The 16,875-nt window shown below is 45.4% G+C and overlaps 1 protein-coding gene across 2 annotated transcripts; it reads left to right on the forward strand.

Moving 5' to 3' along the window:
* Positions 1-2: 2 nt before the first annotated feature.
* On the forward strand, positions 3-16,764 carry ARFGAP2 (ARF GTPase activating protein 2). 2 transcript variants are annotated; one of them, XM_082225329.1, is made up of 17 exons: positions 3-155; positions 557-675; positions 4,028-4,100; positions 4,403-4,534; positions 4,626-4,706; positions 6,237-6,339; positions 7,195-7,251; positions 8,648-8,692; positions 9,390-9,442; positions 10,483-10,619; positions 10,915-11,046; positions 11,756-11,884; positions 11,978-12,109; positions 13,201-13,327; positions 13,429-13,519; positions 13,790-13,908; positions 14,797-16,764. In XM_082225329.1, the coding sequence occupies exons 1-17, from the start codon at positions 84-86 to the stop codon at positions 14,815-14,817; spliced, it is 1,623 nt and encodes a 540-aa protein (XP_082081455.1). In that variant the 5' UTR covers positions 3-83; the 3' UTR covers positions 14,818-16,764. The 2 variants fall into 2 exon arrangements, with proteins under 2 accessions (XP_082081455.1, XP_082081456.1); XM_082225330.1 differs by lacking the exon at positions 8,648-8,692.
* Positions 16,765-16,875: the final 111 nt, after the last annotated feature.

Below are 16,875 nucleotides of genomic sequence, written 5' to 3' on the forward strand. Positions count from 1 at the left end.
CGTCGGAGGGAAACACCCCGCGCGCGGATTGGTCCCCGCGGCGACCTGTTGCCGGCCGCTGTGGGTGCTGGGAAAAAGAAAACATGGCGGCCGGGCCCAGCAAGGCGGAGATTCAGACCCTTTTCAAGCGGCTTCGGTCTGCGCCGCCCAACAAGGTACCGAGCGCGGGGAGTTGAGGCAGGAGGCTCTGGAGTGTCTCTTTGGCCGCTGTTCCCGATGGCAGACGCCCGCCGGCCCAGCGTCTCCCCTCCCCACCGTCCCCTTCCGGTTCGGTTCTGCCACCGCCGCAGTCCTGTCCACCTGCGACAGGGCTGGGGCCGTGAGGTTTGAGACCTTGAAGGAGGACGGCACCTGCGTCCCCTCATAGCACAGCGGCCCGTTTCATCCCCGCAGTCCCCTCGTTTCAAGCTACAGGGTGGGGAAAGACTCGTCATAGTTAGAGTCACTAGCGCCAGACCAAACATATGGCGCCCTATAAGGAAGCTGGCCTGCTGTCCTTCCTTTCCCGGTGGCTCCCTGTTGGTCTTCCTCCTAGCTTCTCTCCTGTTTCTTGTAGTCCTGCTTTGACTGCGGCGCGAAGAACCCGAGCTGGGCCAGCATCACCTATGGAGTGTTTCTCTGCATTGACTGCTCTGGGGTTCACCGGTCGCTGGGTGTGCATCTCAGCTTTATCCGGTGAGTACTAGGGTTTTGTTTGTTTTTTGAGGGGTGGGAGGTAAGAGGAGGAACTTGAGAGATACAGGATCCCTGCTTTAGTCCTACGGGGACCAACGATCAGCGTGGCTCATAGTGTGCAACTCCAGTGTCTTGTGTAATTGTGGTACTTACGCTTATTCCTAAAATGGCTCTTGTGCAGTAAAACGTGTTTGATTAGGTAATCTTTGAGGATCCTAAGAATAGCCTAATCCCCTTTCTCTTACTTGTTCATTGTACTGCTGTTTGAAAACAGGCAGGATATTGATATAGTTCATTATACAGATTGGTACTGTACACTTTTAACATCTGGAAGGAAAAGTTGCTATTACTGGGTACCCTTGAGAACCCCCAGAAAAAAGCACTGTAGTATATTTGTGGTGAAGTTTGTTCTTCATAACTTATAACAAGAGATGGCTACTGTCGTAGTTAGACAAGTATTGAATGAACTTATTTGTAATGTTCCGTTCATCTACAGATGTAGTTATGATACTCAGAAAATGCACTGCTGATTGCTCTTATCTTTAAAAATTATTTTGCACCTGTGTGACTGCATAGAAGTTTGCACTATTTAATCTATTTATATACTTCTGCAAATTAAGTGATAGATTTGTGTGTTTCTTTCTGGTATTATCGTCATTTTATAGGTGGCATTAGTTAATATTTTGTGTTGTAGTGAGTGCATGCTTGTTTGTACCTATACAGCATTTGAAGGGAAATTCAAAAAGAAGGGAATCATCATTTCAGAAAATGTTTCTGTTTGCCATGCAACAATCCTCGTGATTAGTTATGGAAGGAAAAGAGTTGCTACAGGCATTCCTTTGGTTAAAAACTTGTTTCCACACCAATGGAAGAAAACATTGGAGTTGGGGCCATGTTAAAATTCTGTAAATCTTCTTCCTTCTTTGGCAAAGTATAAAAATAACAACTGTTCACTGTAGTGCACCGAGACTGATTTCATACTTGAATTTTCCACCACTTGACACTTCTCTGCTGCTTTCTGTTGAAAGATTTTACATTTGAGGTGATGTGCAATGATCATAAAAGCTGTCCATCTCTAACTGAGCAGTGAACATGCTTGAACCGACCCTTTAACATCCTTTTTTTTTTTTTTTTGCTGACTTGTAATACATTGAAGTATTCGTCTCATTTCAATACATTTGTGAAGCTTGAAAGCCTGCACTTACCCTTTACCTGACCTACTTCTGTGAGAGTATCGGATTACTCACACAGGCTAGCTAGCTAGCCCTAGTTCTTGTTCTTACAGTGTAAGCTCTCTGGCTCTTATAATAGTTCCTTACCTGAAATGCTCTCTCTTTGTCCTCGGTGAACAGAAGGAAAGTAGAATTCTGTGCTGGAGCAGGACCACGCAATTATAGCAAAGCAAGAAGCGCATAGCTTTTTCTGGCTGCTGTGTCATGTGACAGAAACGTGAGATATTTGATACATATTGATTTCTGGGTATCTCATGGCTGACAGTATCATACCAGGAGAAATGAAATTCATACATCTAGAGGAAACTTTCATTGGTTAGAAGACTACCAGCTAGAATCATTTGTACTTCTGTATTTCTATTTTAATAAATGAATGTACAAAGTATGGGTACAACAGCTTTCCCATGCTCTGGAGTGCATAATTCTCTCTGGTAGTTTTTGTGGTCATTTCTTCCTGTATTTATGAGCCTATAGAAGTATGTACACAAATTAGATAAGGCTTTGAAGAACATGTCAAAGAAGTTTCTGCAGAGCTGCTGGACAGCAGTGCTAAAGCCATCACATCTATTTCAACAGTACAAACACTGCTGCTTCTGCTTTTAAAAATATTTTAAAATTGATTTTCAATAAAAAGAACATGTAAACATATCCTGTCCTACAACAGACACCCCTCCCCTAATATATTTTTTTTTTGGGGGGGGGGAAGGAAACATTATTTCAGAGAGTACAAACACTTCTTCAAAGTATTGTTGACCAGCACATATTGAGATGAGTTTTGTATCTTTGAAATTAGCCATTTATTTATTTAGAAGCTTTCTATACCGTCCCTCCTTTCATTGCATCAGATTTCAGGGCACTGCTAATGTAATTCATAATACAATTTGAAAAAATCAAAACACAAAAGAACAAAGAAAAGCTCAAAACATGCTGAGACATATATACTTTTAAAAATACCTAGTTGAATAAAAGTGTCTGAACCTGGCATCTAAAACCTTGAAAGGTGGCCCCCGGCATTCCTCCTTGGGAGATGGTGTTCCATAGCCAGGGTCCCACCACTGTAAAAACCCTCCTTTATTGTTTCATGGTGCACTCCTGAGAAAGAAGTCAGAGCAGGGCCTCAACAGAAGATCCTAAGAGAAGCAAGCTGTCTTCCTTTGTGCATGCTTGTTTTTCCCTAATCCAAAAATTTGTCCACTTGGTATTTTTGTGTGTTTCTTGGGAAAAAAGATAAATGCCAGCTAGCTGGATACATCTGAAGAGTCTTTTTGCTCGTGTGCTCAAAACATATTCTCCTTGCCAACACTTTTGCATCTGAATTATTGAGTATCCACTACCTTGTATTCAGTCTGAAATTACTCTGGTTAACAGCCCAGATTGAAAGAGTTCAAACAGCCAAATACAACTGGGTCAAAGCTCTGGTAACACATGAGCCACTGGCAGGGGTGTACCTAGAGGTTGGCCAGATTGGCCTCCACCAAAGACGCAGGGTCAGGGAGGCGCAAAAATCACATATCTCCATCTGGCTTGGAGTGGCTAGGAATCTGGGTGCCTCACCAGAGGAATCCGGTTACTGGCATGGGCCATCTCAGCAGCCCTGTGGTGCCCCCTTCCCAGTCGGAAGTGTGAGTGGAGTGCCTAGCAAGGCGTAGGGAAGAAAGACAGGGAGTGGGTAAGAGTTGCAGGAGGAGGAAAAAGGAAGGGAGGAAGGAGGCAGAAGGGAAAGCAGGGAGTGGAGGGAGGAAGGTAGACAGATGGACCAATGGAGGAGGAGGAGGTGTGGAGCAGAGCAGATCTGACCCTGATGGCCACAAAGGGAGTCACTGGTGCAGTACAAAAGGCAATGCAAAGCAGACTTTTTGAGTTTCTGGTCCTTGCTCTCTCCTGGCTATAGAGGCACTGGTACAACATCTCCTTGCCCAAGGGCACAAGGAAACCAGGGTACACCTCTGCCCTCACCCGGAAACTAACATGGGAGATATTTATTGGTTTAGGGGCACTAACAGTAGCACATACATTCCCAGAGATCTGCTTCCATTGTGTATTATGTTGTTCAAACCCTTCTGAGCCTGATCTGGTGAACTTTTCTGAGATAATGACTCCAGGTTTTGTTCTCTTGTCAGGTCCACAGAGCTTGATTTCAACTGGAGCTGGTTTCAGCTGAGGTGTATGCAAGTGGGTAGCAATGCCAATGCGGTAAGGAGCCATTTGAAGTTGATGATCTTTGGTTGCATGCCTGGACCTTTTTACCATGCTCCTCTTTGTCATAGTCAGGTGGTTGGTGTTTTCTTAATAAATATTTATCAAACCTGCTTATAAAATAAAAGAACACGGTGACCTGTGTTCCTGAAACTCCTGCTTCCAAGAGAAAGCTGAATTCTTGCAGGTCTGTGTCTGGAATTGGGCCCTTCAGTTGCAGGAAGTCACCCGTTTGTTTCATTTGCTCTTCATTTTTCTAATCTTGGACTTCAACTAAATTTCCTCTCCACCCCTGCCAGACTGCCTTTTTCCGCCAGTATGGTTGCACCACCGCAGATGCCAGTGCCAAGTATAATAGCCGTGCAGCCCAGATGTACCGGGAGAAGATCCGGCAGCTGGCAGCTGCTGCGATGGCCAAGTATGGGAATGATGTAAGTGCAGATGAGCCTCTTTGCTGTTGGGAAGGATCAGGGACCATGGTGCTTGCTACTGAATACGACAAACTATTTTCTCCTTTTCCAGCTCCTGATTGATGGGCTGAGTGGAACTCCAGGCCACTCCCCAGAAAAGAGTGATGCCGATTTCTTCTTGGAACATACACAGGTGTGTTGAGCCAACTTGGATTGCCCATTTCAATCAGAAACCTTCATTGATGGGGGAACTACAGGTCATGAATGTATTTGATCCAAAACTCTGTGACCTACATAGATCAAGTTGGAGGGGCCGTGCTGCTCAGTGGTTTGGCCCTGCCATATTCACTAGGTTTGCCTCCTTGAGGTGGTTGTTTACATTCATACATGCAAACTGGCCTGGTTTGCATGTCATAGTAATCAGGATTGGGCTTGGATTGTGGTGAAGATCGCTCCTCCTTGACCACCACCTGTAACCTTAGGAAAGTTTTGGCTACAGATCATAGTTAAGGAAGAGAGACCTTAACCATAGTCCCAGGTTTGAATGACAAGCTGAGCCAAACCCTAGCTGAGGTGCTGTGCTGACCTAAAAAGCCTGAGGAGGAGCAAAGTAGCTGCAACCTCCTCTTTGGGAGCCAGTGTGTTCAGGCTAAGCCATGAACTGACTTCGTGTGACATGGCCACGAAGTCAGATCAGTGGTATTTTTGGCTGAGTCTTCTTTGATTTGAGTGTTGGCTGTTCTCCAGTCAGAAGTGGTCTTCCTAGCCCTGCCACCCACAGCCCTCCAACTGGAGATGTACCCTGGGATTCCTGTTCTTGCAGCGCCTGTGTTCTTCTACTGAGATACAGGCTCTTCCCTTCTTCTTTTTCTTCTTGTTCACAAAGGATAAACAGGGCTCTTGCCTTGGGATCTCCCCACCCTGACTTTGCTCAGGGGCAGTATACTTCCAGATACAGTGGTACCTCGGGTTAAGTACTTAATTCGTTCCGGAGGTCCGTACTTAACCTGAAACTGTTCTTAATCTGAATCACCACTTTAGCTAATGGGGCCTCCCGCTGCCGCCGTGTCGCCGGAGCACGATTTCTGTTCTCATCCTGAAGCAAAGTTCTTAACCTGAAGCACTATTTCTGGGTTAGCGGAGTCTGTAACCTGAAGCGTATGTAACCCGAGGTATCACTGTACTGGATCCTGGGTTCAAAGATATGATTGCTTTTAGTTTCTGCACTGCTTCTGAGCTTCCTAGAAATGGAGTTTTGAACTAGATGAATTCTTCAACAAGATGATTCATAGCTTATGTCTTTCCTGTCTAGAATACCTTCTCTCTAGTACAGGGGCAAGACTGGCAGATTTCCACTTCGACTCTAAACTGGAAGTTCCATTGATTTCAGGGTACCATCTACTTAAGCATGCTTAGGATTATAGAGCTGGTCTCAAGGGATTGGGTTTCCTTCTCCAAAACTGTTTCTTGCCACCGAGGAGATTATGTCTAATGATACGGGACAGCATGGCCTGAGTCTTAAATCGGCTTGGCTCCAGATTTCCCCACAAGAAGCCACCTTGAGGGCATGCATTGTAATACTTGAGAACACTGTTAATGCTTACTGGGTGTTATGCGTTTGAAATGCATATCCTGTTAACCAAGGGTTTCTGAGTTTGATCTATTTGTACTGTCCGATCCAAATTGTTGCATCTTCCTGAGGGCCAGTTCATTTTCTTTTAAGGATTGTAATACCTGGGATGTGGTTGAAACAGGCCAGAGCACAGTGCAGCCTTCGCTAGAATTGGAGAGAACAGCAAAGTCTACTGAGAATAATGAAGTTCAACGTGAGTATCGCTATTTAGCTCCTTTGCCCCTTTTGAATCTTCCTAGCCTGGCTGGAAAGACACTTGATCTTGCTTGTTCTCAGGATGGATGATGAGCAGAGGATCTGTGCAGTGTAACACATGAGTCAATATAGAGGATTGAAGAATTGCTTCATTGTTGCATGCATGTCGTGGCATCTCTCCACAACGTTTGGCAGCCATACCCATGTTCTCTTGAAGTGAACATTTTCTTTTTCTCTTGGAAAAGGGTGTTTACGTTGCGTGACTTAAGTTAAGGAGTCCTGCATTTCCTATAGGGCAGGGGTGGGGAACCTCTGTCTTTCAGAAGTTGATGGACTACAGTTCCCATCAACCCACATCAGTGATGACATTGCTTGGGGCTGATGGGAGCTGGAGTTCAACAATATATAGAAGGCCGTGGGTTCCCCACCCCTTCTATATAGATTTAAAAGTATCAGGTGTGTGGAAGCAGTTCTGTTGCTCGGAATATTCTTGACCAGGCATGGGCAAACTCGGCCCTCCAGATGTTTTGGGACTACAGTTCCCATCATCCCTGACCACTGGTCCTGTTAGCTAGGGATGGTGAGAGCTGTAGTCCCAAAACATCTGGAGGGCCGAGTTTGGAGATGCGTATTCTTGACGGTCAGTGAGACTCTGGTGGTTTCTACTAGCTGTCCAGTAATTTCCTGCAGGGAGTTTTCTGGATAGTATGCAGTGGTCCTGGAACATCAACGTTTTGTGGGATGAGAAAAAATCATTTTAATTGTCCAAGATACTGGACACAAGACATGCATCTTCTTTGCTCTACCTTAGTTGCCATTTTAAAAAAATAAGTGTGTGTGCTCTTGCCCATAGAGCCTGACCAGGGTCCATCTATTGACCTGCTGAGCACTTCTCCTAAAGGATCTCTTGGTAAGTGTAAGCTCCCTTGTTTCCTATTATGTTAAACATAATGTCTCAGTGGCTCACCATTTAATTTGAGTAGATGGTCTGCATTAACAACAGAGTTTATTTCAGATGCTGAATCAGGTAAGGGAGGCCAGAGCTTCTGACTCTGGAGGAGGAATTGGGTCACTTCTAAGTCTGACTTTTGAAAATTAGAACTATAGAGTTGGAATATACCTAAAGATCATCTAGTCCAACTGGCTGGTAGAGGAAATCGGCCGTTAGGCATAAAATTAGAGTATTCACCCTGCAATGAAGGAATCTCAATACGTGGTCCCTCATCCAATTTGAAACCATGCCAGATGGGGGATCCAACATCTGCGTAGAGATTTCTAACAAAAGAGAGTCTTTCACTTCCACACAAGTATGTTCACCTGTCAGCTGTTTGTTCTAGAAGGAATCTCTTCATAATTTTTAGTCACAATCCCCTTTCTTGTAATTTTAATTTGTTGGTTTGGACCCTATCCTCCAGAGCATCAAAAAACAAATCTGCTCCATCAGTATAACGGCCTTCAAATATGAAGATGACCATTCATCCTTGCACAGAATTAAGAAAAAGATTTTATTCAGTATTGGAGACTCTTCCCATATATGGTATCAGCATACCATATATTCTGCAATTTCTGGATGGCCCGTTCCTTCTGACCTTGAGATCCCAGTGTTTGTTTAGGTCAAAAGCAATAATTCACCAGGGGGACTGGGGTAGTATCGAGTGAATAAATGCAAATTAGAACTATTATTGACTTATTCGTCAAGAGGAACTAGCCATTACTGAAGACTGTGATCTGATTCTGATTTTAACAATCCAGTCTGCTAAACCGTGGTGTATTGGACCAGGAATAGTTACATGCATGTTTGCTCCTCCTCCCCATATCCATTCAACTTTGGCGAAGATATCTTACATTCTAACCACAGTTTCCCTTGATGTCAAAACAGGGAAACTGTACTTTACGGGCTCAAGAATATGAAACTAGAATTGGATTTGGTTTGGAGGAGGACCTTAAAGCACAGTTTCTGGATCCGATGTCACTATGAACTAGGTTGCCTTCATCAAAGCAGTATGTGTGTGGAGAAGGACAGAGAAAGCTTGCATGCACAGGATCTGTGCCTGGTCTGATAAACCACGATGTCTGATTCCAGCCTATAGATGCTATAATATAACTATAATATAACTATAATAATATAATAATAACAACAACTATATAATAATAACTATAATATAACTATAGATGCTAGTATCCTGTTCCTGCAATTTTGCTTGGGCCTTCTTGTGGAGAATGTGTTTCGGTCTATCCTGAGCCCAGACTATACCTAGAACGTACCATTTTAGTTTCCAACATGTACATGTCTTTTTCTTCCTCAGACGCATCCATGTGTCTGTCTCGGCAAGGGGCTGCTCCTGCCAGAGGTAACTGGCTAAGGGCCTGCACTGGCTACTTGTGGTGCCTTGCCTCTGCCTTCTCTTTCTGTGGTTCTGCCCTCAGGCCAGGGTTTGTCTGTCTTCTACATTCAAATTGTCATTTCGAGGAAGTTGATCTTCCTCACTAGTGAAGTTGAGGATCCATCCTGCTCTTTGCTATCTTTGCAGTCAGCCAAGTGGACACACGTGGCTCGTTTCAAGGAGGCACTTGCGTTGCTAACTGCTTTAGGAATACTGAGCAGCCTCCCTAGAAAATGTAGCTTCAGTCCTGCAGCGGTGCTTTGTTGCCACTAGAGCTCTTCTCCAAGGCCAACCTGAGCTACCAGGCACCCTTTGGCTTCTCAAGCACCAGTTTTTTGTTGCAATATATGTAACATATTGGGAAATCAGTCTAGTTTTTTAGAACTAGCACCACTTCTTGGGGTGATTTTATGCTGCTTTTTCAACTCAGGAAGGGGGACCACAAAGCGGCTAATCTGAAATTGCATGGTGTGGCCTGTCATACTGCCTTTGGATTTCTCTACGCTGCTGCCAGAGCTGTTGGGTGTATTAACTATGCATCTGGCACACTTGACATAGCTTTCAATGTGCCACAAAAGCCTTAAAATAACTGCTACTAGTGTTGGGACTAACAGCAGATTTCTTGCTGTCTTTCATGTCTGCTCATTATTTTTCCCTGTTGCAGAAATAAAACCTTCACTCATTGGAAAGAAGAAGCCAGGTGCTACTAAGAAAGGGGTATGTCTGCTGAGAGGGATTTTGTCTAACTACACACATCTCTTTTTCTGATAAAGATTTGCTCCCCAGTCCACATCTACCCAGCAAATGGCCTTGCCATTTGCCTTGAGTATCTAATAAGGATTTTCTCTAATCAGTTTTGCATTGAATGCTATCTGTGGGTATCAGTGCTTCCAGGGATCTGCCTGATTCTTGACTGGATTTGATTTCAGTGATTGTGCACACAACCAAATACTGTGCATATAGAGAAATATTCAGAATGAGCTTGAAAAAGCTGGGTGGGGGAGGCAGGGAGAGATTACATCATTGGTAAACTTATAAAATTTCAAACATATGAAGTACACCTGATGAGTAAATAGTGGAATTGCATACAGCAAAGCTTGCAAAATAGTGAGCAGCTGTTTTTCTCTGGTGGGGAACCTGCAGCCTGTAGGCCAAATTTGGCCTGTGAGGCTATTTTCCCCAAACCGTGTCTCCCTGGCCCATACCATAGGATGAGATTTGTGGGGCAGTCAGAGATGTGGCAAGTTTGGCTGAACAACCCAAGTTTCTTACCGGGGGCGGGGGGTGGGGGGACCTGTATCATGTAGCCAATTTGATTCCTGCAGTGAAAGTGATCCCTTCCAGCTCTACAACTCTATGGTTCTTTGATCTCTGCAGAAAGCAGCTTTGACCAGCCTTGTGCTCAGCACTGGTAACTAAGCATAGGGATGGCAAAGCCCCTTGTGCTGCAGTTCCCAAGCCCCTGTGTAAGCGACTTTTAACAGGTGGGTTGCACCAAGCAACTGTCAGAGTTGCTCTGCAGGGATGGGGACAGAGAAGGATCTGGCCTGCTGAGCACAAAAGAATTCCCACCCTTTAAATCTTCCCTTTCCGCATTTGGAGGGGCCTATCAAATTTGTCTTGAACTGGCCAGATTTGTTCACTGACTCTCTTTGCGCCCCTTGCATCGTTTGCAGTAATTGATCCTTTGGTTTTGCCATTTTAAAGGCTCACTGTGGCTTTTCTTGGAACCTTTATTCTGCTTCTGTTTCTTCCAGCTGGGGACCAAAAAGGGTCTTGGAGCTCAAAAAGTGAGCAGCCAGAGTTTCACTGAAATTGAACGACAGGCCCAGGTGGCTGAAAAGATGAGGGAACAACAGGCTGCAGAGTGCAAGAAGCAAGCTGAGGAGTCCCTGTAAGTGAGGCACACTTGCCGCATCCTCAAGTTAGGATCTGTATATGTTTGCATGCAGAGTTATTGGGACAAGCTTCCTATCATAGGAAAACTTGTATTTGGCATGGAATGATGAAGCAATTGGCACATAACAAAGTCAGGACTAAATAAGTGTTGTCCTGCCCGGGCCTGAGCTTTTTTGAGTACATAAAGTCTGTCCTGCTTACCCATTTCCTCATTTCAGAATGATGAGATATGTGGGTAGTTTATATGTATTCTGGACTCACCTGCCAGTTGATTTTGTTGTCTCCCTCAGAGTTGCCTCAATGAGACTGGCATACCAGGAGTTGCAAATTGATCGGAAGAAGGAGGAGAAGAAATTCCAGAACCTGGAAGGAAAAAAGCGTGAACAAGCTGAGAGACTGGGCATGGGATTGGTGTCCAGGAGGTATTTGCTATACATGAAGAACAAGGAGAATGTGCCAAATGGGTAGATTTTAGTGTAACATCTGCCCCAGGATCACTTGGGGGTTTAGTTGCTGCTGTCTCAATAGGCAGGAAGATTGTGGTTCAAGAGTACATCATTGGTGAGCTGAGTTCCAGTCTACTCTATTTGGAGTGGCTTGTGAATCCTGAATATTAGCCTTGAATGTAATCTATATTTGCCCCAATCAAAAGATTGCTTCTTTCCAGCAGATCTTCAGCCTTGGGTGGCTCTTCTGCTTTTCCATCTTGTAGAATCTGATCTGAGGGATAATGAAATTTGTATCTTTAGAAAATTAGACACAGTCCTGGCTCCCTCATTGTTTATTTATTACCCACCCAGACTGTATACAGCATAGGTTTTAGCAATAAGAAACCCCTGCTTGCAGTCTTTTAAGTCTCACATCTGCTTTTGCCATGATCTCTACATTCTGGCTAGCTCAGAGCACAGCCTTAATGAAGTGATGTAGCAGCCTTTCTGAAAAGCCAGGTCTGGTTAGTGACAGGATGGGAGGCTGCCTGCAGAATTTGATGAGTAACACCTTGAGCTCCTTTAAAGGGAGGCAGACTAGATTGACTTGGGCCTTATTTTTGAGCCAATGTAGTTCTAATGGTGAGAAGTAGGTGTTGGGCTCTGCCAGTAGGGTTTTTATCTTGGTGCTTCTTCCTCCTAGTTCCATCTCACACTCTGTCCTTTCCGAGATGCAAATGATAGAACAAGAAACACCAGTGACTGCAAAGTCCTCTCGGTCCCAGCTGGATCTGTTTGAAGACACTGGAAGTTTCACATCCGGACCACCCAAGTAAGACTGAGTGGTTGCAGTGCCATTCGCTCTTGCCCAGCTTTTCTTTATCTGGCCTGGATAAATCATCTCTTCTCATTCCCCCCCCCATAGGTACAAAGATAATCCCTTCTCATTAGGAGATGCTTTTGGCTCGCAGTGGGAAACAGACAACACCTGGGGGATTGACAAAGGGGAAGAGGAGACAGACATCACTATCTCCAGTATCCGGCCCATTGGTGAAAGGTAAAAGTGATGAGTCCCATCTGGAAAGGAGTTTCTTGAAGGAACTGTTCAGGGACATACATGACTGCTCTTTAACCAGCACCTGACAAAAGGGCCTCTTAGGCTTTCCCAAGGCATTTTGCCTCAAGCACTGCCCAAAAGACACCAGTTTCAGAATGGCACCGTATTGTGGTCTGATAGACTAAACTTCAGAGATGAGGGTTCAAATTTCCACTCAGCCATGAAGCTCCCTAGGTGACCTTGTTTCTCAGCCTAACCTATCCCACAGGGTGGTTGTTAGGATAAAACAGGGAGGGAGAGAAACCTAATGTGACACCCAAAGCTCCCAGGAGGAAAGGTGGGGCATAAATGTAATAATAACAACAACATTTGCAATCAATACGAATGGATCTCAGAGCAATGCTTTGACTAAGCCACTGATAAATGCTGGTTGCTCGAGTGATAGTCGCTCTGTTGCTGATGAGAGTAGGGGGCTTTTGTCTTTGTTTAACTGAGGAAAATAGTGACCAGGTTTACACACTGCAGAAACCATAGTTTAGAAAAACAATTCACTAAACCTGTGGCTTAATGTGAACAAGCAATGTGCCTTAAGTGTACTGCTGAAAGGTTCTCCCTGCACTCCCTGCCTGCTCCTGCTTCTGCTGTTCTGTAGACAAAACAAGCCAGACTTTGGCTTCTTGTAGCTTCTGGGCCATGGCCTGAAATTTGTTTGTCTCCAAACCAGAAGCAGTAACAAAGGTTTGTACTTGGGTAGCTACTTGTGGGTTCTTCAGGGGAACAAACCCAACTCTGGCTGGTTTTGACTGTGGCACATCAGGAACGGGAAGAGTGCTGTGGAAACTTTGGAGCAGCCTGCAACATGACACACGGCTTATTCATTTAAAACTGGCTGGGTTTCAGCTATGGTTTAATGTGCTGTGTGAATCAATCCAGTGTATGACATAGCGCTTAGCTGAGGGGGCTTATGACCATCCAACTAACTTGGAGTTGAACAGATGTGGTTCCAATTTCTCACCGTGGCCGAATACCTGTGCACTGGGTTGTGACTCTATGGATTGCTGTTACAGGGCTTTCCTTTCTCCTCCACTCAGACCCACCAACAGAAGAGAGACAGAGAGCAAGATCTCAGTAGTAGAGTCTAGTGAAGCTCGACAGAAGTTTGCTGGGGCCAAAGCCATCTCATCTGACATGTTCTTTGGGCGGGAAGCTGATGCTGAGGCAAGTGCTGGATGATTTCTCTGTCTTCAAGCTCTTCCCACCCATCACCTGGCAACCACCAGCTTCTGTTTCCTGCGTCTTATTTTGTTTTCTCTTTCCAGTATGAGGCCAGATCCCGACTCCAACAACTCTCTGGCAGCAATGCCATCAGCTCTGCTGATCTGTTTGGAGAGTCTGAGACAGGGAACTCGGGTATGTCAGCAAACAACTTGAGAGACGGGTTTTCTTCTGTCACCAAGGGGCTGGTGTGGCCCTTAACACCTATTACTCAGAAAGGGATGGGCTCGGTTGGCTTGAGTGTCAAATCATGGAGCAGATTACATATCTGACTCAGGGTTACAGGATCTCCTAGTGGATTTCCCAACCTAGGATCTCAGCCAGCAAGGCCTCTTCCATAAGATGAGCATCTTCCTCATACAGTAGAACTCGCTGATGGTGTTGTTTTTCCTTCCGCCTCTCTAGGTGGTGTTTCAATTGGAAATGTACTGCCTGCTGCTGATATTGCCCAGTTCAAGCAAGGAGTGAAGTCTGTTGCTGGCAAGATGGCTGTTCTAGCCAATGGTGTGATGAATTCCCTTCAGGTGAGGTAGCACGCCTGTTGTGTAGTCATGGCAAGAGGCTCTAAATGCCTCACGCAGAGTTCAAACTCTGATAGTGAAGGTTACAATCCTGGAAGCCATGTGTGATGTCTTGTCTCTGGCTTTTGTTTCGTTCTCATTCGTGTAGGGGTCAAAAAGTTTCCAACACTTCTAAAGCAGCTAGCTGGTCAGTCCACTAGAAGATAATAAATTCCCTTACCATGTATGCTAAATTAAAATTCCCAGCTTTTGCAAAGCTACTTGGACTCAGGTTGATGATGCAAAGATATGCAAAGTAACTGGTGTTTTTATACTTTGTAGTTCTGGAACAGCAGTTAAGACGGAAACCTTAATGCTGGCCTCATCCACACTTAACGCTGTGTGTGCAAACCTCAAGCTCACCTGCTTCCACACTTGGGCTGTTCCCCTAATGCTCCTCTGCGAGGAGCTGCTTTTGTCAAATGATGGGATGACAGGGGCTACAGCCAGTTCTCATTCTGATCTTTTCTCATGTTATTGGGGAGAGCAGCTCCTTGCTTACAGTGGAGATGTTGCATGATCTGAGATGGCAGCATGGAAATTCTCTGCCAGCAAAAGTAACCTTTTACATGGTTCATAAGCTTCTTATTCAGAGCTTAGTAGGATGGGCTTGCTTTTGTCATATCCGCTTGCGTGGTTCCCCATATCTGGTTGGCCGTTAGAGAACAGGATGCCGCACTACATGGGCCATGGACCTGATCCAGCAAGCACTTTTATGTCCTGATATTTGGCCTGAAGTTTTAACTGTTTGGGGGGGTTAGCTGCTGTATTCAGGTGCCGAGAAAAATGGCATCATTTCTGTGGGCAATGTGCTAAGTTGCCTCTTTCTGTCCTCCCTCTCCCACCTCTTAGGATCGCTATGGCTCATATTGAGGATTCAGGAGAGACTTTGCAGCTTGTGGCCATCAGCGAAACACCAATTGCACCTTGAGTCCACCTGGAAGAATTGAACAGGATTGCTTTTTAGCCGAGCATGGCTAGGGGCTTCTTGAGGAGAGAAGGAGAAATGGACATGCCTGGCACTTGCTCAAAAACTCTCTGGACATTATTTTCTATTTGAAATGACCCCAACCTTCAGCTAATGGAATATTGGCCCTTCCAGAGAATCCCCTGCTGCTGCTGCTCCGCACTGCACAAGGGTTGCCAATTGACCTCTGTGCTGCTGCTGTTTCCACTTCCCCCAGCCCCTGGCTGTTATTAGCAGAATATGTTTGGGGGGAGAAGGAAGCTGTGTCTGAAACTCTTCCAAGGGAAATGGCAGTAAACAGGGGAATGGTGGGGAATCCCCAGGGCCTAGACTGTCTTCTAGAACAGGGGGAAGTTTTGATTTTGGCACAAAGTCATTCTTGCTGGCCATGCCTTGAACCAATGTGATATAATTAGATCCCTTTTTGAGAGCAGCGACTTTAAAGCCTCCATCTGTAGCAAGCCGCGAAGGATCAAGGCATGCTTGGGTGGGCGTGGGCAAGATATTTGCAGTATTATGCAAATATGCTGGACAGCTGGGGAAACGTACATTTCTTACCCTGACACACACACCCTGAACCGTGGGTTGATGCTGTTGAGAAGAGAGCATCTTCAGTTGAGGAATGAAGAGGTTATTGGGCCTGCTGTTGCCTCGTCTCCTTGTTGCCCTCTTGGTTTCCTTTCAGACCTTTATGGAAACTGCTAACAAAACAGGGCAGTGGCCGCTCAGTCCACTGGCTCTGTTGCTGTTTGTGCAACCACTGCTGTTGCTGGCCTCCCTTCCCCAGCGAGATCTACCTGAATATCATGGCCCCATCTGTGCTGCATGTGGGGAAAGGAAGTAGTTTCAGGGAAAGTGGCTTCCCCTTGTCGAAGCTTCACTGCTGCCCCTTTGCTCCTTCTAGCCCAGCATTCTGGGTTTCTTTCTTTCTTGAATGACTCCAGTTACAGTTCTGCTGGTGTAGATGAAGAACAGGAGATGATGAAAGTGCTCTCTTCCATCCCACAATGCTGCTTTGATGTTCAGGACAGAAGGTATCCTGCCACAAAGCCCCCTCTTGCTTCTGCATGCCTTTTCCCCCTGCCTTCGTTTATGTTCTTCTGTTGGAAGAAGAATCTCCTCATCACACTGGGAAACTCAATCCACGTGAAGCAGTGCTTGCTGTTGTAACCATTTTACATTTACCTTGCATGATAGTTGCTGTTGCAGCTGTGGGTTCATTTGAAGACTTGCGTCATGCCCATTGTACATTCTGTTAAGGTAGCAAGTCTGTCTAATCGCTCTTCACTGGGAAATCAACCACTAAGAGTACACTGGAATGATGACTTTGGTTTCAATAAGATGCTCTTGCTAGAGAGAGAGATGAGGTTTATCAGGGTAGCTTGAGGACCCACTTTACGATGGAGCAACATTTTGCCTATTTCCATATCTGCATATTCATTAGTGCAATTGACCTGCTTTCTCCTTGCACACTTCCCCAAGAAGGTAAATGGCTGCATGGGCTTACTGGAAATCTCTTCCCCGCCCCCTTGGGTCTGCTCCACTTCTCATTTTTTGCTCCCTGGGTTCTGAAAATGCACTGATGTTTTAACTTCGATTATTGCAAATTTGTCTTAAAGTGCTCCTTTCCAAGGCCAGGAGTTTGCAGAGCTTTGGTTTGGCCTGGTGTGCTCTCGACTGGAAGAGGGTTCTCTTCTTGGGCTGTCTGTGTACTTTGAGTTAAAACGGTAGTATTAATGAGCTTTGTTGTGGCCAAGGTTGGGCCTCTGCTGTGTGGGGGGGTCCAAAGGGGAGTGATATGGATTCTCTCCCTCCCACCCCAAGTGAATAAAATCAAATACGTGTGTGTTCCATTTCTGTGACTCCCTTTTTTTAATTCAGATGTAGCTGATGGACCCCAGGGACACTGGGGCAGGCAGAGCTACTCCCTTTTCTATGCCATGGGCTAGGAAGGGAAGTTAGCA

Source organism: Podarcis vaucheri (genome assembly GCF_965113315.1).
Source record: "Podarcis vaucheri genome assembly, chromosome: 1".
Taxonomy (NCBI): Eukaryota; Metazoa; Chordata; class Lepidosauria; order Squamata; family Lacertidae; genus Podarcis; species Podarcis vaucheri.